The 22,386-nt window shown below is 39.8% G+C and overlaps 1 protein-coding gene across 8 annotated transcripts in view; it reads left to right on the top strand.

The window, feature by feature from the left end:
• Positions 1-22,386, top strand: part of LOC106746471 (sodium bicarbonate cotransporter 3) — a 76,804-nt gene that overhangs the window by 46,114 nt on the left and 8,304 nt on the right. For 6 of the 8 annotated variants that reach the window (XR_001374604.1, XM_014623090.1, XM_014623086.1 and 3 more), the window contains exons 8-19: positions 2,341-2,445; positions 8,073-8,176; positions 8,886-9,071; positions 12,108-12,317; positions 13,381-13,793; positions 14,197-14,362; positions 14,881-15,039; positions 15,600-15,749; positions 15,906-16,181; positions 16,452-16,841; positions 17,181-17,288; positions 18,975-19,109. Coding sequence is in view for 7 of the 8 variants with exons in the window: in XM_014623090.1 (XP_014478576.1) it covers positions 2,341-2,445; positions 8,073-8,176; positions 8,886-9,071; positions 12,108-12,317; positions 13,381-13,793; positions 14,197-14,362; positions 14,881-15,039; positions 15,600-15,749; positions 15,906-16,181; positions 16,452-16,841; positions 17,181-17,288; positions 18,975-19,109 (2,402 nt within the window). In the remaining variant the exon portion in view is untranslated. The remainder of the gene's footprint in view (positions 1-2,340; positions 2,446-8,072; positions 8,177-8,885; positions 9,072-12,107; positions 12,318-13,380; positions 13,794-14,196; positions 14,363-14,880; positions 15,040-15,599; positions 15,750-15,905; positions 16,182-16,451; positions 16,842-17,180; positions 17,289-18,974; positions 19,110-22,386) is intronic. The other 2 variants (XM_014623092.1, XM_014623091.1) reach the window with 1 other exon arrangement.

Raw genomic sequence — 22,386 nt, 5'->3', positions numbered from 1 at the left:
TATTGAAATTCATCGTTCGCGGTATCATTGTCCATCGATCAACATGCACGCACTCCCCTGTTAACAACGTAGGCCAACGTTTACCATTTCGATCACGAGGCATGGATCTTTCGTAATGGTCGTACTACTATGTGCACGCAACTCGATGTAGATCTTGTCTAATATGTATATTTATTACTACTAACTGTGCATTTTTTGTGGTTCTCAGTGTTATAATCGACTAATATCTTTTCAGTATCCCAGCTAACGTAATTGTTCTCATTGTCCTCGTAAGAGAAGCGAAAGACGCATATATATATATATATATATATATATATTTATTTATTTATTTATATATGTGTATATATATATATATATATATATATATACACAATATATCTCGCAATTGTGAGGCTGACAGCTAATAATTTATTCTTCCCCTGTAACTATACTTCTCCTCCCGGAAACCTGTGCGAGAAACTACACAAAGATGATTTATTTCTCTCTCTTTTTTTAAATATTGTATTTTCCGGGAACCGATATTTACTTTTACGGTGTGACATCGCCAATACGCGCGTATCCGCGATCGTCACGAAGTCGCACGAATCTTTTCGATAGACGGCGGAATACCTCGTGGTAGCAGCCGCGTTTATACACTGAGAAATCCATTTAGTTGAATCAACTAAACTTGTTTGACTATGGGCAAACAAATTTTTTGGTTGTAATAACCAAAAAATTTGTTTGTCCATAGTCAAACAAGAATTTAGTTGTAATAGCCAAAAAATTTGTTTGTCCATAGTCAAACAAGAATTTAGTTGATTCAACTAAATGGGTTTCTCAGCGTACCTGTCCGCTAAGTGGCGAGAATGCGCAGTCTATTTGAGCTTTACGGCCGCCGCGAAATTTGCTGACATGTACATGGAAATGAAACGACGTTAGGGAAGCACTAACGCGTGGTGACGTTACCCAAGAAAATTTACGCGGCGTCGTAGCTATTTACCGTCGACCCTGACGTACCGCGCACGGTAGCACTTTCCGCGTAAAAATAGAAACGGCTGCACGTGCAATTCTTTCTCTTTCTCTCTCTCTTTCCTTATTCTTATCTCTTTCTCTATCTCTCTTTCTCTCGGCGGTAACATTCAGTGATTAGTACGTACGTGAAATATTCCGGAACGGAACTGTTCGCTCGCACGCGACGTTTCCTTGCCGGATTAGAATTCAAGATCAAGATTAAAACATTGCCGTGCACAATGAGACGGCTACTTTTAACAACAACAAGTGCCAAGCTAATCGTCCAGCTATTTTTTTCGCGCGGTAAAGATACATATACGAGGAAAAAATGTTATTGAATCAATAAAATTACCAAAATTGCGCGTAATTGGAACAAATATCCTTGATTTGATAGCAATATTATTGAGATTAATATATTATATATTATTTCTTAATAACTCAAATATTAGTTTCAACGTTGCTGTTGAATCGTGGAGATTCGTCCTAATTATGCGTTGCTGGAAATTCTACACTAAAAGATGAAAGTGCTACATTCAAGTAATATTTATTCGATCTAAGTAAAATTGTTACTTTAATATTCCTTGGCAAATATTTACTAGGAGCAGAAATACAATTGACTGTATACAATGTGATATTTTCTTAATATAAGTAGACATTTACTTGTACGTGTTAAAATAATTCCGACAAATGTTAAATTAATAATATTGAAGATATCGGGAATTTTAATTTTAGAAAATATGTACCGGACAGAAAAATCGAATATCACAATCTCTTCAATGGAAAAGAAGTATATATATTTATAAGTATTCTAATAAATATTCTCTTATATATTTATTTACCTCAGCTTACATGCCAAGGAGGGAAAAGACTCTTAAATTCAGAACAATTTATACTTGCATTCAGTAAATCATATGCAAATTAAGGTATTACTGCCTTCAAATAAGTATTTACTACAAACCATCGAAATATACTTAAATTGATAAAATTACTTGATATAAAATGCTGAGAAAAGAAATATTCATTTACTTGATTCTAGAATTTCTCTTTTCTGTGTGTCGATTCAACATACTATTGATTCAACTGCATTTTTTTGCCCATGTAATAGAAACACGCGACTTATTACGACGAATAATGTACGCACAAATATCGTCGTTTAACGCGAATGTCGCGACAAATATCCGTGTCCCGCGGTCGATTATCCGAGACTCTCCTCCGAGAACGAAGCGATGTCGAAGCATTTCGAGAGACTCGTCGCGACGGCGTGTTATCGCCTCCTTATTACCTCCCGCTCGCACATGTCCTTTGTAAATAAACGACGCTCCTGGTGTTGTGTTTCATGCTCATTTTTAGTGGAGGAATCGAATTCCGCTCCGGCGATCGCCGGCGCAACAAGTCAGGGCAGTGGAGCAGCGCTGAATGCTGGTAGCCGCTTCCTTGCGATACCCGGCAATCCCGGTAAACCGCTTTTCTGTGCTCGCTTCTACTCTACTCAGAAACACACCTTCACACTCACGAGCCTCGTTGAGTCCGTTAGCTAAAGCTCCGTACACGTACACACGTAGATATCGTACATACCTGCAGTAGCAAATTATTCGCGCCGTTGGCGTCGCGCCCACGAATGGAAATCTCACGACGTGGGAGAGCCCGCGAAGAACAGAATGCTTCTTTTTTTTCTTTTCGTGATGCAAGACGAGCTCAACGAACTCGGCGGTTCGCTCGTACACGACAAGTTACAAATTAACGGGGGTGTCCTGACACGCGCGGGGATAACGTGATGGCTGATTTGCAAAGAAGCGCCAAGCGTCATTACTCCTCCTGCCATTTGATCGAATTAGCTCGGTTGACAAAAAGTCACGAACGACCTACGCACATGTCCTTTATTTATTGCCCTCGCGGACTCACTCTTTTTATTTTTTATCTGGAGAAACATTCGATATGCATATGAATATATTGATATATATATGATTATGATTATGCATATGAATATATATATCTTCGAGTCGATCGTTCGCTTGCCAGAAACTGCTAGGAATCACAATCATCAAACCTCTCTCTATCTACGATAAAACAATCGGGGAAATTTACAGTGCGGGCTGTCCCTGCAAAAGATTGCCGGTGAGCGTCCTTGACATTTGACGTAAGCACCGTCCTGAGTACGGCGGCTTCCTATCGAGCACAGTAGTTCGTTTAATCCGCTTAATCGAATGTCTCAGTTTTCGCCGATTTCGTCGATCCGTAACTCAGATTTGATTCGATTGATTTCACGCGGTCTGGCTAATGTATAATTTAATTTTAATAAACATGCACCGGCCGCACTTTCGCAATTAATAACGTATCTCTCTTTCGATCACATGCGATTTGTAACTGATAGTTAAACGGTCTCGTTTTACGTAGACAATTTAATCACGCCGCTTAATGAGAATCGGCTGCAAAGCGAGAAGTAATTTCCTTCGTAAAACCGCGTATTCAATTTGTGAAATTCGGAGATAATTGCGAAATCAGTTCATCGCCTACCTCGATCGAGCGAGATCAAACGTAGTAACGTCAAATTATTCACGATTTTGCTGATGCAATGAAAAGGCACCATTGTGTTTCGCATTGTGATCGCTGCAATGCATCATCAAGAGCGATCTCTCTTTCATGAGCATTTGCAAATTTAAGGTAAAAATATCAATGCCTGGACACGTACATACCCATCCGTGGATATTCTTATTATTTTGGTCGTTAAATATGTTTAATCTTTAAAGATTTATTTATTTATTTAATTTACTTCACTAATGGGAATAAAACCCTTTTTGGTGAAATAAGTAAATCAAGGGATACAGAAAATTAAATAAAAGAAAAATCTGAAATAAATATAAGGAAAAAAGATTATCAGTTATAATAAAATTTTATATAAATTACATCTAAAAGCTCTTGAAAATTTGGAAAAAAGTTAATGGACCTAGAGTACTCGTTGGCTAATACTCTGCTCGTGCAATTGAACCTCACAAATAATGTCTTATGTTGTGTTCAATAAGAAATAAATTTAACGAATGAAATATCCTGGGTGATATATATAGTCTACGAAGCTCAGTAGCTTAGGACATGTGATTATATAGAAGTTTAAATAAAAAGCATAAATCAAAATATACCCTTCTCTTCTCCACGATGTAACAATACAGTCTTCATAAAACATTTGTATATATTCACACAATATATGTATATATATTCTATGTTAAAAGTTTGAATATTAATTTTTAAAAACCAAAATAACAAGAAGAAACGTTTAAAACCAAAACAACAAGAATATATCCAAAGTTAGCTATCCAGGCATTAGTACTTTCACTTTATGATATTCTATTGTAGAGTTTCGCGAGTTTCATTTTGCAATGCCTCGCGAACGAATCTTTACAATAGGACGTCGTTCGTTCAATGAATTTTCATTCGCAAATTGATATTGTCCAAGATGAACAGAGTAGAATGGTTGTTTTAATTTTACAACGCCGGCATTGTTCCTTTTCAACGCGAAGCGCGGGAAATTCATCTGCCGTCTGTCGCTCATTTAGCGTGGAAGAAACGCTCGCTCGTTCCTACCTCGCGGACGTTAATAAGAAGTTTATCTTGAGTTCATAGACGATATCTATTGTCGCAAGCACGCATCAGCAACTTCCGGCTGGAAACCACTTCCGTATTCTACGATTCTCCCTCAGAAACCTGGCCCCTCATTCTCGAAAATATGTGAAAAATTTAAATATAAGCAAGAATATTATAATATTTTTAGAAGATTCTTAGTCTTGATTTGAGTGCGAGTACTTGCATCAATACAAATTCAGTCAAATTAAGACCAAAAATCTTCTAAGAAGATTATAATATTCTTGCTTATATACGAGAACCTCTACTCTTGATTTAAGCTTAATTTTTTTTTTTCTACATAGGACCCATTTCACGCTGCAAACGCTTTGAAGCGCCGTACAGACCAATCATGTTCCTTCCTTAAGCGTCCTCCAAAGCGTTTATAGCGTGAAACGAACCCCAACCATCGCGATATTTTTCACATATTTTCAAGAATAAGGGCCCCGGTTTCCCGCGGAAAGAAGAAACCGTACGAAGAAACGAGACCGTGCGCGAAAACTCGCGAATCTCCGCGAGAAGGTATAATGATTTCACGAATTAAAGACGCATTCGACCTCACGAGAGAGGGTCGCGCCTGCCTTAAAGTAGAACCGGCTGTAGCTGCAGCTAGTTAATTTCGCGAAAGTGCGAATTCGTGTGAACACCTTCGGAAACGCACCCGCGCGCGGGCGAGTGCAATTCGAGTCGTGCGAAATTGCATTCTGGCTGCCTGGCTAAGAGGGGGCACACGCGTCTCATCTTGAGGATTAATGACGCACGGGCGGATGAAGCCGAGTCGAAATTTCGGTTCCACATTATATGTAATCCCGCAGATTCACCGAACTCTTGGAAGATCAACGGGGAATTTTGGGAGCATAACGTAGTACAGGCTATTGTGCCTATCCTGATGCCACAAACGCTTGCTCGATTACTCAACTTGCGGTAAAATTGGAAATCTCCTGCGTAATACATGGTTTGACATACCTGGGGACGCATGATGTATCGTTGGCCACGTCCCGGCGTTCTGCGTCCTCCGTCTGGCTTCCCGATCGAGCGTCTCGGTCGCCGGTTGCTCCGTCGAGGCATTCCGAATATTCACTTGCGGCACTAACACTCATGTTGACACTCACATTGACACCACAAGGACACCAACACTGATACTGACTCGCGTCGGATACGATTCGGCCGGAGGTTAGGTTAGGTTACGTTAACGCGCGTTGACTACGCAATGCCAGCGAGAACCCGATGAAATATTTCACGAACCAGCGAATTATTGTAATTATCTGATGAGAATCGTAACTAAGACGATACACGTACGTCGCGTCGTGTTTATCGCTCGCTCCGCTCGACGTTTTTTTGTCGGAATATAGCGGTTGCTGGCGTATGACGCGCGTAACTTTGTCTTTCTCGCCGACTGTATCGTTCGTTCGAGCGTCGCGTACTTTTCCATAAACGAGTGTTATCTTGAAACCTTACGTCTCGATTCAGTGAACGATGCGAAATATGCGTGTATGTCATTGTTAAGTGTAACTTTAACGGTACTCCCGGCGGACGATTCAAATATTTCTTACGCTAAAGCACGTCGCGACCCCATCGAGCATGGCGAATTGTGAAACTACGATCTGTACCTTCGAGCTGCACTTTTTGTACTCTCTTGTAATCTTTGTCTTTCTTTCCTTTTTACTCTTAAAACTGTGAATGTACTATTTAATTAATGAGTACGGAACACATGTCTGTTTGATTCTATGTACGTAATACATGTATATTTCATTTTGAGGATGCAGCTAGAAAGAGCAAATCTCTAATGTAACGACCGCTTTGTTACTACGGTATGTTCGCCGGAAGTTCGTCGTCGCGACCGCGCAATATAATCAGTCTCTCGTCTACATCACGTTAATTAACATGCATTTCTCCGTTCGAATTATATCTACGCGAATATCAGTATTAGTGTCAGGTACCATAAAGGAGTAACCAGAATGCCGCAATCGAGCAGCTAAGAATCAAAATGCCAAATTTCCAAATTGAAAAGTTAGGACGAAAACTGCATAGGACGACGCGGCCAGTGATACATATATTTCTAGGTGAGAGAAATCATTTATATTACACAGAAGATTTCCCGATTTTAACGAACATTGAGATAATCAAATATTAGATAAATCTAAAATAACCAGATAACGTATGTAATACAATTATGAAATGTTACATATGTTTAAAGAACGTATATGAAACTAACATGTGTTACCTGGCAAGCCTCTCTTTAAATCTCAATTTGAAGAAAGATAAACAAACCCAGCAAACACAAATATATAACAGTTTCATTATTATATAATGAAATGAATATTATGAAATGTAACACGTAATATAACATAGAAGTGGCAACATAAATGTTAGTTATTTGTAATTTAGTTATTTATAATTATATTTTAGTTAGTTATAATTTCCGACTCGAAAGTGCAATTATATAACATAAACGTAATATGTTACTAAAATACATTACATGTGACCGTTATATTATTAAAAAGTTATATAACGGTTATATAAATTGCTGAAATGTTACATATATAACTGAAATATAAATTATCTATTTCCCCGCAATTATAGATGTATATTTGTTTGCGATGGTTACAAACTGTCTCTATCAACTTATTTATAAAAAATATGCTTCCAAAAATGTAATAATTATTTTATATTAAAAGTGATATTTAGTTAACTTATGTAATGTAAACATATCTTGCCATTCTAAATTTATCTCCTAGCTATTATAATTTATTCACTTCCATAAATAATATTTCCGCAGGAGAGATCATTACAAACGACAGTAATTACTGTTATTAATCCAATATAATTCATTAAAAAATTAGTTATAATTAAAATAGTCATAGTTAATCAGAAAATGTGCTATTTTATTATAAGAGTAAATATTATAATGTACAATTTTCGCCATATCGTGATCACCGTTCTTATATAAATTAACACATCATATTTTACATATTAGAAACGGATACCATCTGACAAACAATCTGACATCTGCATACAGCAAATATTATATAACATAGAAGTAATGCGAAAACTTTACTTGTTATAACGCATTATATTTGAGTTATATTGCTGTTACTCTGTCATAACACGCAATTTACAAAGTAATATAACAGTTTTAAAAGTTGCATTGTGCATACAAATTCGATTATGTTACCTCAACATAAAAAAATGTAACCGTTATATTACGTGTTACTTCTACATTACATAGCAGTTATATCTTGTGTTTACTGGGAACATTTATACACAATATCAAAAAAGATGGGACAAGAGTCTGTATAATGTTAAATTTCGAAACCCTCGATCCTTCCACGTTCGATAGAATTTATAGAATAAACGTAGAACGAAAATTTTGACTCGACAAGCCACTTTTCTATCGCGCAACTGACAGGGGGTTGTAATTCACACCGCGCTTGAAAAATGCAGTAGGCAATAAGCCAGGTCTCTTTCAGGCCAAGAGCCAGGCAGCAACGGCATGGACCGGAGTCCCAGCAGCGTGTCCATCAGCAGGAATCACAGCTCCTCCGCTTTGGAAAACGGGGACGCTAATCACAGGGTGCGTAGGAGCATTATTCGCTAAATTAGATCCCGTGTGATCTCGCCGTCGGTTTGATAATACGATGAGAACCAGTGGTGTTTGATTTCGCTCTAAATTACCGCGACACCGCGACAAATCGCGGCATCGTAATTAAACGTCACTAAACTGTATCTATCGACGTCGCTATGTAACTATTAATTTAGCAGAAAGGATCATTCCAAGGCAGAACGATAAATTTCACTAATTCGCACGTGTACGTAGAATGCGGATCCGTCGATTACAATTGTCGAGTGATAATTCGATAGTGTATGTTCGAGAAATAAAACTGGCTCCAAACAAACACAATAAAGATCGGACTTGGCCTATTTGAGTCAATTTGTGAGAGCTTACTTTATTTTATTTTATCTCGTTAATACAGCTGAAACAGTTACGTCAGCTATTGGTTCACGTAAACCAGATCCAATTTTTATCCTATAGTGTTCCTCACACATTGAGAAACTTAGCGAGAATCGCAATAATCGATCACCTACTTTCTCCATATTTTCAGCAATAGTAACACTTAATATCGTACTTAATATCGCACGGATAATAATGAGAAATATAACAGCAGTGAGCAAGTTTGCCGATAAGGAAGTTCGGTCGGAATTGTCCCCCTTTAATATCGAGATCATGCCTTCCGTTAAGTACCAGCTTAACTTGGGAAACTTCAGCTCCGCTTTCTCATTAGGGCAATACACACTTTATGAGGAAGATACCGGCCGGTGCCGAGGCGAGCAACATACTCGTGGGTGAGGTCGACTTCCTCGACAAGACTCTGTCCGCCTTCATCCGATTGAGCCAGGCCGGGATAATGGGCGATCTGACGGAGGTGCCCGTGCCGACGAGATTTATCTTCGTTCTGCTGGGACCCATGGTAAGAAATTGCTCGTTACGATTACACGCCGTCGTAGAAACGAAGGCAAACGCAAAAACGCCGGCTGAAATTGCGGCCCACTTGAGCGCGCGTCTCATTTCCAGACCCGGACATACAAAAATTCGCCTCATGTACACCACTCCCACGCTTTAATTAACATATCGCATATGTGACAGAGATGAAAAACGTTTTTGAGTTCACGCTTTATGAATCCAAGCGAGATCTACGACGGAGTTGTACTCGGTTACTCGGCGGCGACATAATTTCCGTGTCAGAACGTAATGCACGCGTAAATGTAGCGCAATTTTTTCGTTCTATCCGAAAGACAGAAAGGAGTTGCGACACGTGTCTGTTCGATGTTTTTTGGAATAGACGAAAATCGTGAAGAAATCTCTTCCGCAACTCACCAAGTTGAAGTGCACTCCAATTTTTCGCCATTGATCATATACGTGTAAATTAATAAAGAATCAAAAAGATAATAATTAATATTTAATTTTTATATAGTTTGGTCCCGATTTTTAGTTTTTTTACACGTCTCCTTTATAAAGGCGTTAACCGTTGTCTCCGACAGTTTCTCCCGAGTAGAAATATATCTAGCTGACTTGAATCAAAAGTTAGTAGTTAGCTAGAATGGGTTAGATTAAATTTTCTAGTTCATTTCTGGCTAATTATTTATTAAAATGTAGAATAGGTTTTGTGATTTAGTTATTGTCTTGTCATTGCGTATCAAATATGATAGAGTAGATGATGCTGTCTAGTCTAAAATATATAATCTAGCTGCTATATATCCACCACTAATATTTAAAAATGAGGCAGATAGAAATTGAAGGTATAATAAGTCACGAAAAGATTGCAATATTTTTTAAATAAGTTTCAGAACGTATTCCGTGTCCAATAGGAAAGTTTGTCTTTTAATAATCTTCAGAAGATACATTTTCCTATTGGATACGAGATGTGTTGTGAAACTCATCGAAAAAAAAATCGCAACCTTTTGTGACTGACCATGTACGTTATTCCGTAAAAATTCTCAAAAAGTAGAAAAGTAAGCGTTATATTACTGCACGGAATATTACTGCACGGGAAAAAGAACTCGGTTCTTGTAACAGAATAGGGATCGGATGAAAACTCGATGACAAAAAATGAGTACTCGACGGCAAAAAGTGATATCTCTATTACGCGACTGAAAACATTCGTGAGAATATTCAGCCGCGTTAAAATTCGGTCGAGAACAATTGACTGATTGGAAACTCCTCCTACAGGAATCTTTCTGTTCCTACAATCAAATTCTTGTCTGGTACCTAGGCGAAAAATTCAGTTGCACCGCAGAAAATATTTCTGACAACTAATTATGATTTCTCATCTCTTAACTGCAATTTCTTTTGTTTAACCATCAACTTATTTATCAAGTTATTATCTAGTTATTATCTAGTTATTATCTAGACATTAGGAGAAGTGAGCGTTACATTGTTGGCTGGTAGCAACGTTAGGACACGAATTTACCACCCTTTGGCTGAACACTCGCGAAGTTCAATTTCCACTATGGCTATTGACGGAGAACTAATCATGCACGACGTAACTGATTAGTTTACGTTAATCAACTCGTTCACGGCGGGACGCTATGCATGAATCGCCCCAATCCCACGGATATCGCTGTACTCCTGAAACGTTCAAACACGCTCGCGGGCCTGCAAGGATCTGGTGTAAATTAAACGACGCTGAAACATCAGCTCGCGTTACCATCATAGCGCGTCGGCGATTTGCATGTAGATCGCTCTCAGCTACGACGATCCCGTCGTGTAAAATCGCCACGCATCCATACAAGTTGCTACGGTGTTCGTTAAGGAATTCCTTCAAGCCCCCCGAATCGACAATTATCTCAGCGAATCGATACTCACCTACCCGGCTATCACAGTTGTGTATCAACGAGTCATCAAAAGCAATTAACTTTCACGCTCGACCTTGAGTGGATGAAGTTTGAAAAACGATATAACTTATCTGAAGCGTCTCTCTAGCACTTTGCACAAGGTCCTCCTCGACATTCATGCGTCTGTACGTGTGTATACGCGTGCACGTGTTTGACACGGACGACGATTTAAAGCTTGCTGAAAAGGCCGACTCCATCCACAGCAGCGGGGCAATTAAAGCCTCCACCGACAAGCGTGCATGCTGATTGCTCTCGTTGACCATTGTCTCGTGAGACATATGCGCAAAGTAATTTCTTCCCGGCACGAACACGCGCGACTTGGAGGCGATCGCGAACTTATTACGAACCGACATGCGACGGCGAACCTGATGGTTCTTCGTGGAGAACGGACGTGCGTGAGTGAGGAAAGCTTACGCTAACATTGAAAGGAAAAAAATTCAACACGAGCGTCGCTCTTTAAAAATAACGCTCAAGCGAGGATGAAACGCGCGGACTTCCGTTGCTATCAAAATTCTCGAGGGAACTGCGATGATTACGCTTTGAGAAGAAACGTTGATTCTCAAAACAAAACGCGTCTGCGTTAAAACAATACCGCTCTTCTGGAAATAATCACAGTTATGCGAATTATTAATAACTCTTTGACACGTATCTGAAACTCGAGGAGGCCATCCTACGCGTTGAAGTCGACGTCGCTCAAGATCGAACTCCCTTTCTCCCCCCTTCTCTCTCTCTTTCCGATGACGTCTCTCTTCTTGGATAAAAATGAATTGATCACGTCATTACTTTCTACGTAGTAAGTGATTCTTCTGCGATAAAAATTCTTGATCGATAAACAAGAATAATGGTCTATTTACGCGCGCTGCACGTGGCTAATAACTGTCGCCCCTTTTGCAGGCTCTCGCGCTTTCTCCTTGCCTCACCTCTCACCTACCCTTTAGTATTAAATAATCTTGCCCTATGTTTTTTAAGTTATGCAATAAGTACAGTAATTAACTTTAAAAATTAAGAAGAAATAATGGCAAATGAGAAATACACGTATTATTGATATAACTCAATTAATTTCGAGCGATGTGGGGAAAATATAATATTCACTTATAATGAATTGTCTTCAGGGTGGAAGCTCAGGTTTCGGCAGAGAAATTGGTCGTGCCATGGCGACTCTGATGTCCGACGAAGTCTTCCATGACGTGGCTTACAAGGCGAAGAACCGAAATCACCTCTTGGCCGGTATCGACGAGTTTCTAGATGCTGTAACGGTATTGCCACCCGGAGAATGGGACCCGACAATCAGGATAGAACCTCCAGCCGCTATACCGTCGCAGGTGAGCTTAGCATCCGATAATTACAATTTGTATAATCCGATAAACTTGAATCTCGATGTAATTACATATAGGATATATATCTCGATAATAACGTGCGATAATCATTTCCGAATTTAATCTATAATAACTTTGAAAGAAAAACTTTTGCTAGTTTAATAAGATACCAGTACCACCATAACAAATGATTTGCAAATATGGGATAACAAATGATCCCGTAATGGGAGCTAATAATTTATATATTTAATTTGCTGCTCTAATAAAGTTTTGTATTGGCTTGATAATAATTTGTTAAAGTAACAAATGATGATAAGTGATTAGCAACTTTTGATAACAAATGATGATAAATGATTAGTAACCTTTCGATCTATTAATCTGACAGTTCGTGGAACAATAAATCATAAAAGAACTCTTCGATCTGTTTCCTTAACAGATCTTCAAATAACAAAAGAGCTTTTATTCTGGTAACTAAAGGATTTTCCTCAGTGAACGAAAATGCAACAAGTACAATAATGTATATCTTTCCCGATGATTTCAACATCGGAAATTAAACTCGTCAATAGCGTTTTAATTCTTTTCCGCAAAATAACACTTGAAATTGTCAACTTCGGCTTGTAAATCGCGCCTTCGTAGGAATTGTTTGACTGTCCTCGCCACGGAGAAAAATAATTTGCTGGCACAGCAAATTTTATACTATCGCAACAAAATCTGTCAGTTACTATTTGGATAGTAAAACGATTTTTTTTAAGAATGATAATTATCACTCGCTTATTATTTTCCTGAATCTACAAATTATTTTGCTTTAGGAAATTAATAAATATAGGAAAACATAATTTTGTCCAAATAGTAAATTAGCGTGTCCTAGAGACAAACTCATTTAACAGAATATTTCTTATCCTGGCAACTAACCGTTTTTACTTTAATTACGAATAATTCGCTCATTTGGTTATGCCAATTCATTTGTATTGCTGTCGCAACGAACATGCAGCAACAACGATACTTTCGCTACAACAGCAAAATTATTATTCCGTGCGTAATTGCGGAATGCGTAAAACGGCGTTTTCAGGAAGTGAGGAAGAGGCCGAAAGAGGAGAAGCCTAAGGAAGAACTCGATGAGGAGGCTGACGAGCAAAAGCAAAGAGAGGAGTCCGGCCTCGCGAGATCCGGAAGACTCTTCGGCGGACTGATCAACGACGTGAAGAGGAAAGCTCCGTTTTACTGGTCCGATTTCAAGGATGCTTTGGCACTTCAGTGCGTGGCGTCCTTCATCTTCTTGTATTTTGCCTGCCTGTCGCCCATCATCACCTTCGGCGGCCTCCTCAGCGAGGCTACCGGCAAGAACATGGCTGCTATGGAATCGCTAGTCTCCGGCTTCGTCTGCGGCATAGGATACGGTTTCTTCTCCGGCCAACCGCTGACTATACTCGGCTCCACCGGCCCGGTTTTGGTTTTCGAGACGATCGTCTATGAATTCTGCAAGTGAGTCCCGACGAAGTCTGATGTATCGACTGACATCTTCTAGCGATATTTGCACTGAGAAATTCATTTAGTTGGTTCAAACAAATTCTTGTTTGGATATGGGCAAATAAATGTTGTGAGAATCACAATTTGTTTATCTGAAGCAAAAGTTTGGTTCTCTAAACCTTTTTTATTTCTGTTTCAGAAAATCAGATTTGGTATGCTTATATGTAAGCAAAAATTTTGTTTGAATTAACTAAATGGGTTTCTCAGTGTGGTCTCACTCGATTAGTACTATCTGTTTGATTTAAGCGAAGGCAGATTAGACGATACGTGTCAGTGATAAATTCTCGCATCGATCAAAAGTTGCTTCCTTCGTAGATTATTCCGAGATGATCCGATCAGATCCTTAATCTCTTTGTAGGCAGGTCGATTGGAATTACATGTCTTTCCGCTTCTGGATCGGCACGTGGACCGCCGTCATCCTGATGATTCTCGTGGCGATAGACGCGAGTGCTTTGGTCTGTTACATCACTCGTTTCACCGAGGAGAACTTTGCCACCCTTATCGCCTTCATTTTCATCTACAAAGTAAGGGACCATTTAACAATTACATTACACCGTCAAAGAAGGGAAGTCTATTAGTTTACGTGACGGTCTGTGATGGCAGGTAGGGCGAGAGTAAAGGCCATGGAACGTCACGTTAAATGGCATAACTTGTAATTATGGATGCAAATGGTTATTCACTTTGCATTCCTAACACATTTGGTTAAAATCTTTAAGTTTTGATATGATTTTATGTTAATAATCAAAATGCTATTTTTTAAATACCTCTTTTTTTAAAAACACAGTTTTTACTCATGAAAATTGTAAAGCAAAGTAAAAATAAAATAATTAATTTGATATTATATTGATATTGATTTATATCTATATTGATATTAATATAGATGTTCTTCATTCAAAGAAATCTTATTTCACCTGAAATACTATTAGTTAAAAAGATGTTTCAAACATAAATCGTGTTTATTGTATATTTAATATTATTACCTAAAAACTATTTGATATATTATATTTTTATATAAATCGTTATATATATATATATATTTTAGGCTATCGAGAATGTGTTGTCGATCGGCAAGAAATTCCCCCTGAATACCCACCCTAGTGAAACGTTGGGCTACGATTGCTGGTGTAAACCATCGGACACTATTCTGCCATCCAGTTACAACAACGTGAACTGGACGATGTTGAATCAGACGGCATGCGAGGTATTGAAATAACACGCGAAGAAGCCAAGTGCGGCAATCTGCTTATTGCTAGCGAACACAGTAAACAGTCCCATCATATTATATCAAATCCGGACCTTGAACGTACTTTAATCAATCGTCTCCGGTAACAAGATTGTCAAAGCGACTTTTATTCCTAGCGTGTTATATACCCACAACTTTTTACCTTCGTAGACATCGTAATCACATAAATTGCAGTTGCAGCTCTCTCTCTCTCTCTCTCTCTCTCTCTCCCTCAATCGCGATTATAGAAATTGCAATTGTGACTTGCGTGTAGCCGTTCATTCGACACGTTTGCAATCGCGTGCGGCAAAAAGCTCGCGAATATCAGGCATACAAACATCTCGTTACGCTCGCGTTCACGACGATCAAACGCGCAACCCTTCTTAGCCGCGGTTTTTTTTCCTCGAGAAATTACAAGTCCCCGTGCTGGCGAGATTACTCGTTTCCCAGTCTATCCGAATCGGTAGCGCAGCGTGACATCGATCCTATTCACTCCACGACTCCTCCTTTGACATCGCGCTCGTTATTGCCTCTTTCAGAACTACAATGGCACGATGGTGGGCGATGGATGCAGCGGGCCGCATTACGTACCCGATGTGTTCCTCATGTCAATTATTCTATTCATGGGTACGTTCTTGCTGTCAGTGGAGCTCAAGGATTTCAAGAATGCTTTATTCTTTCCCTCAAAGGTAAGCGAGATGTACCGTATATACGCGTTGATCGGAGAACATGAAGCTACTGACACGGCAAAAGATCAGCTTTATTTCTCCGAGTGAGGAATTACTGCTAAATTTCGGTTTTTTTCATATTCTCGTAACGATATCGTGTTAATATTTATTTTGTAGGTGAGGCAGGTGGTGAGCGACTTCGCGGTAATAATCGCGATATTCTCCATGAGCACGCTGGATCACTTCGTGGGCATCTCGACGCCGAAGTTGGAGGTGCCGACGGAATTCAAGCCGACGCTGGAGGGACGAGGATGGGTGATTTGGCCTTTTCAGCAAAATCCGTGGTGGAGTGCTGTCGTGGCGTGCCTCCCCGCTTTATTGGGCACTATATTGATCTTTATGGATCAGCAAATCACGGCCGTTATAGTCAATAGGAAAGAGAACAAGTTAAAAGTGAGCAATTACGTTTTTTCGTCGAAACTCGATAAACTTCATTTCATTTCGCTAACGAAATACCGTTCGAACGTGAAGAAGACGCGTCTCTTCTCACACGTTTGAATGACAATTAACGACAGTCTAATAACGCGTGTGATCGTACGAAATTGCACAGATTTTTAAACATTGACTCGACTGACAGTGACGAACATCGTGGATGCCTGTTAATTAAAGAAGAAAAATTTCGCATCGCTGCTTCGATCTTATTCCTCTGTCGACGTCTTCCAGAAAGGATGCGGGTACCATTTGGACCTCTTCGTCCTGTCGATCCTGATCGAGATATGCTCGGTGATGGGACTCCCGTGGTTCGTCGCAGCGACGGTGCTCTCCATCAACCACGTGAACTCGCTGAAATTGGAATCCGAATGCGCCGCACCGGGCGAGAAGCCGCAGTTCTTGGGCGTCCGTGAACAGAGAGCCACTCACATACTGATTTTCCTGATGATCGGTTGTTCGGTGCTGCTAACCCCGATGCTGCGGAACATACCGATGCCGGTGCTGTTTGGTGTCTTCCTGTACATGGGCGTCGCATCGTTGAAGGGTCTCCAGTTCTTCGACAGGATTCTGATCATGCTGATGCCCGTGAAGTACCAGCCGGATTATATGTTCCTGCGTCAGGTGAGCAAACGAACGACTTGATATCTCAACTATCTCCGTAAGAGAGAAATAGCTTTAAATATACAAATTATTATTATTATTATTATTATTATCGATTTATTACTTGTTTTATTAATTTTTTATTTTTTATATTAATTATTTATTATATTTATTGGTTATATTATATTTTTATTACTTGTTAAATTTTATATTTATTTGGCAACTTATCTGTTGACTCATTTTAAATACTTTACCCCTTTAACGAACTATTTTAGAAATTATGAAAAATTTAATATAGTCAGCTATTAGTTCCAAAATGCTTTGTTTGCAATATTTTGAAACGAACACGTACCTTTTCAGGTGCCATTAAAGCGCGTGCACATGTTCACCGTGATTCAGCTTGCCTGCCTCGCTTGTCTCTGGATCATAAAGTCCTTCAGCACCACCTCTATCTTGTTCCCCTTAATGGTAAGTAAACGTTTTAAGGATCCCTCCACGGTTCATGTAAAATAGCTGGACGTTGCAACAGAGCCAACATTTGGGCGATCTGTTGTCAGTCGTTAGCTGAGAATACGTCGTCCAATTTGGTGGGTCGTTATCTGCAAATAATCGATTACTCGGTGCAGCTCATAAAGTTTAAGAGCGATTTTATTACGGCGATATTAACAACGCAATCTATCCGAGTGAAGTAAATGCCACAATAAATCTGTGTATACTCATACAGTCGAGGTACATCGCGAGAATATGAAACGGCTTGTGAAAAACGTTAAAATTTAGCAATTATTTATAGAAAATTGCTAAAATGAAAATCGAAATCGCGCTCTTACATGCAAATTTATCTTCAGTTTCGGGATGAAGTCGATTGATTTCTTCAATATTGATTTCTTCAATATATCACTAAATTAATCTATAATGCAAAGGAACGATCGTCCTCTCATCGGAAGCGAGACAGTCCCACTTTTCGAATGCAATTTGTTCCACGTCGTTACGTCTTTCCTGAGGAAAGATATCGACGGGCGGCAAATCGCGCTGAAAAGGACCAGTGCCCGCCGACAATGTTGCGCGGCGTCGTTCTCAAAGAAGCGAAAGGTGTCAAGTGTGCGGCGCGAGCGTCCTACAATGTGTTGCGCTCGTGCCGCCTGTCGCCGACAAAGGACCGCATGCCGCTTTGGAAATTTCAAACTCTTCAAACATCTATATCTCGACGAAAAATTGACGTAGGAACGTGAAACAAACGCCATTCATCTCGGTATCGCGCATAGAACGCCTTTATTCTCGCAACGTATATTGTTATCACGAAGCGTATTGGCGTGTGTGATTTCGACACGTGCATATGATTTAACTGCGATATAAATATATTTCGCTATACGCGTGATTTAAATATATTGATATTATATTTAAATTTAAATATAAAAATAGAGCGTTGAGAATTTTTACCGTATAAAATACGAAGTTTCGTGGGCCATTCATTTGAGAAATTTTATGCGGAGATTTCCGTGTAATTTATCATTTTTTAAATTTATTTTCAAGTTACTTTTTTTACAAATAAGGCTAGTATAATTTTGAGTTCTGAATTAATATTACGTAATTAACGTCGAGCACTATATAAAAAATTCTCTCTTGGCTGATGTGTAATTTTTTTTCCGGTGTTGAGGTCGAGAGTTATCATTCGACTGTAATTCAATGCTGGAACCAATACTAGCATCGAACCAATATCGAAAATTCAATAACTACTAACACTCCGCCGCAGTGTCGATTTTAAAATCTTATATAGGAAGGTACTTTTGCGATTTTGTGATATTTAGTTGCAGTCACTATTTTCCGCGCATTTTTTTCGAAATTTATAGAAACGATATACCATACTATAAATTCCATCAATTCCTTTTTCTTTAATTTTTTATCTTATTCACAATAATGAATTATTTCACAAGCTCAGTTAGATCGTTCTTTTTATTGCTAGATATTGCTGTTTTTTTTTTTTAACAAAACTATAAATCAATACGTTCCTGGATAAAATTATCTCACTCGCGGGATTATTTTTAAATGCGACATCTCGTTATTTTAGCTGTTTTAACGAATGGGAAAGCAAAAGCTAAGTAAGCTCAGTTAAGAAGCGACATATTTTGCAAGAATTACTATTTCCGTGCTTTACAGCTCGTAGTGATGATCGGCATACGCAAGTCTTTGGACCTGGTGTTCACGCAACGCGAGCTGAAGATCCTCGACGACGTAATGCCGGAGCCGAGCAAGAAGCACGCCGACGATCTTCGTAAGCTGGAGAACGGCGAGGTTAGCACCGTGACACGAATAATAAACGGCATCATCTGTTGCAAATAGCATACAGAGGGTGATCGCGTGGCGAACGCTCGCCCCGTGGTCACCATAAATCTCTCTGACTTCGGGGAACCCGCCCTTTGCCGAAGAAACGATGTACATACTACAACGAGCGATCGGACGAACGTGACTTAGAACGAAACCAGAGAGTTTTTCTGTTTGCTTTTTTTTTTCGTCGCTGCGCAAAGAGATCAGGTTCGAGTAAAGACACGGTCTTTGAACACGAAGCTCTGAGACATAGTTTAATTTAGATGCGCATAATCACATGTATGTATATGCGGAATAATTTTTAAGGAAGACAATCTGGCCTTCGATGATTTCGAAAACGGACGGACCAACAATTTCCACGATACACTTTTTTTACCGTCGGTTAGATTTTACCATTTTTTACCGTCGGATCGAAGCAACGCTTCTGATCGAGAGTTTTGCGTTCGCAAGGGACGCTGTTTCATCGCCTAAATACGCCAGGATGACGAGAATAATACTACGAAAACGCGGACTGTTCCCCGGGTCTATGGAACTTTTCTTCTTTCTCAAAGCGCGAAAGTATGTCATTCAAAATAAAAAAAAACGGAAATAAATATTAACCCGTTGTGTCACCCGAGCGAGCGCGCGGAAAAACTTTTACTCGGCATTCCAGTCGAGCCGAAAGAGAGAAAGAAAAAAAGAGAGAGAGAGAAAGAAAGAGAGAGAGATCTAGGCGTCGAATGACACCCTCTCGTCTTCCATCCAACACGTGTGCCAAACAAACCAACAAACCAACAACCCTCATCCTTAACCCGAGTGATATATGAACCGACCAGTATTAAAAAAATAATAATAAAAAGAAAAAAAAACCAAGTAAATGTAACGATAATCGTTGTTGAATTTTTGAAACACGCGGTAGATCTTTGGACACCGCGATCTTAAACGTTTGTATCGACCGCACTGTTGTTGTAGCGTGATTAGAGTAATGTGTTGAGTGTTGATCGTTTCTGCGAGCGCTTCGAGCACGTCGACGGCTCCACCCGAGACTCTCCACCTTGCTGCGCAACTCCTCGCACACCGAAATCCGCCGATTGTTATTCTCCAATGGTGATCCTCTCGCGCGATAATCTTTTTTATTGTTTTCCCTCCGTTAATACGCACGACGTCCCTTTGATTCTTCATTTACCGCCCTTAGGCCTTAGGCGAGTTGTTTAAGATAAAAAGAGAGAGAGAGAGAGAGAGAGAGACACGTAGCGAATCTTCCCGTATGTTATAGCGACGTAGTTGCATTCTTATACTTCGTCATCACGATGTCGATCGAGATTAAGTAACATTATCGATGTAACGTAGCCGCGACACCGAGTGACTCGGTTGTGCATCCGGCACGATTTCGGACAATAATAACGGAGGGCGTTACGATTGCGTGACGGTAAGCAGGGAGAATTGTTGTCGCACGGCAATATTGCGCTACCTTGTATATTTTTATTATACAAATTAGACTAGCGCTTTTCTTTATTTAATCATTTGTACGCTTCATTGATATATTAAACAGAGGATCCCCTCCGAATCGCGATCTGCATGATCGCGGTCAGTTCACCATAGGAGAGTACACGTTCGCTGTTTCCTTCGCCGCGACTAGAATCTTTAATATACAAATATTTACGCGCGCAAAAAAAAACAAGAAAAGGAAAGAAATTGATCGCACGACTGCAGAAAAAAGAAAACACGCAGCAGATTACTTAACGCACCGATGGTATTTGTGAAGATGTCAATCGAGCAGTGACCGACGCACGCGCGACACCGATGCCGCGGCACGGACGAGACGGACTGTCCGTCGGCATCGACATTCCGAGCCGCCGATGATACATCCCTCCCGTGAATCCACCCTCAACACTTTTGTATCGGTTCGACGCGCCGTCGTACACAGCCGCCACTTGTCTTATCATGTAAAAATACATTACTGTTTCGAAACACACAAAACCTCTTTATAATTCCAACGTCTCCTAACACGATTAACGGCTCACGTAGTTGAAACCCGCTTGAAATCTCCTTACACTCGAACTTTTGCGACAATACGAGCACCCGATTGAGGATTACTTTTAATTGGGGCGTGCATCGTGAAGGAACAAAGATGAGGAAGAGGATGAACAGTGCATTAATATCTCATTGCGATATCTCGTGCGCAGAAAAAAGTGCTAAAACCCGGTAAATAATTACTCCGATACTCCTTAAAAAATGTTTACTCGGATCAAGTGAAATATTTTCCAAGTGAAATTATCCATATGAAATATTTACTTGAAACCAAATAAAATTGTCTTGATCGAAACAAAAGTTCACTATCGGAGTATTGGAGTAATTATTTATTTGAATCTAGCACCGTTTTTCTGTGTAGCAACTAACGCTAATTTTCAACTAATCGTTTAATCATTGCTGTATGATTTCGCCTTGACCTTCGTCGTTCGGTGGCGTTTAATTTTATTCTCCGCACAATTCGAGCATATAATCCAAGTCTAACATGTGTAAAAAAATTGGCTCTCTAATAATTGAAATACAAAAGCGGGTAGATCACAACTACTAAACTCCATTATCGAGAATCAAAGACTCGGCTTAACCTTGGCCATGCGCTACTTCTGGATAAAAAGGTTACTTGTAAATTACCTTTCATACGTAATATAATCACGAATTGATATTTAACGAATTAAGGATATTACACAAATTGATATTTAACGCGGGCGAACGATCAAACGAAAGAGACAGGAGTCGCCACAACATATTACAATCAACAGCGCGTTCGTTAACGTTCGCGGCATAACCGAGGGCGGAAGCACTGTGATTCATGAGGGAAAGTGACGAGCGGGAGAGAAAGAGAAAGAGAGAGAGAGAAAGCAAACGAAATCACAAGCTCCGGACAAGCACGGGCTATCCCGGTGCGGAATCGCGAGGCGACAAAAAATGCCAGTCGTCGCCAATCCTCCGTCTGTCATCGGTACGTCACCAATCAGTGCACGTCCGTAGTTCCGCCGTATCGCGACGATCGTTCTCTTCCACGAGATCTGATCGTGCTGTTCGCGATTCGGCGAGCGCATCCATCTCACCCGCTCGCACATTAAGTTTCAACGAAACCTTAACATTTGCCTGACCTGACCGGAATTACCCTTTTTGGACAAATTTGCACTATGCTTGGATATGCGTACACATTGTGTCTCTCATTCGACTGGTCTATCACTTGACGCATAGCGTATTATACCATATCCAAATACAATGG

The sequence above is a fragment of the Dinoponera quadriceps genome, unplaced genomic scaffold, assembly GCF_001313825.1.
Source record: "Dinoponera quadriceps isolate SergipeBrazil2010 unplaced genomic scaffold, ASM131382v1 scaffold1850, whole genome shotgun sequence".
Lineage (NCBI taxonomy): Eukaryota > Metazoa > Arthropoda > Insecta > Hymenoptera > Formicidae > Dinoponera > Dinoponera quadriceps.
This window is presented reverse-complemented; position numbering and strand designations above follow the sequence as displayed.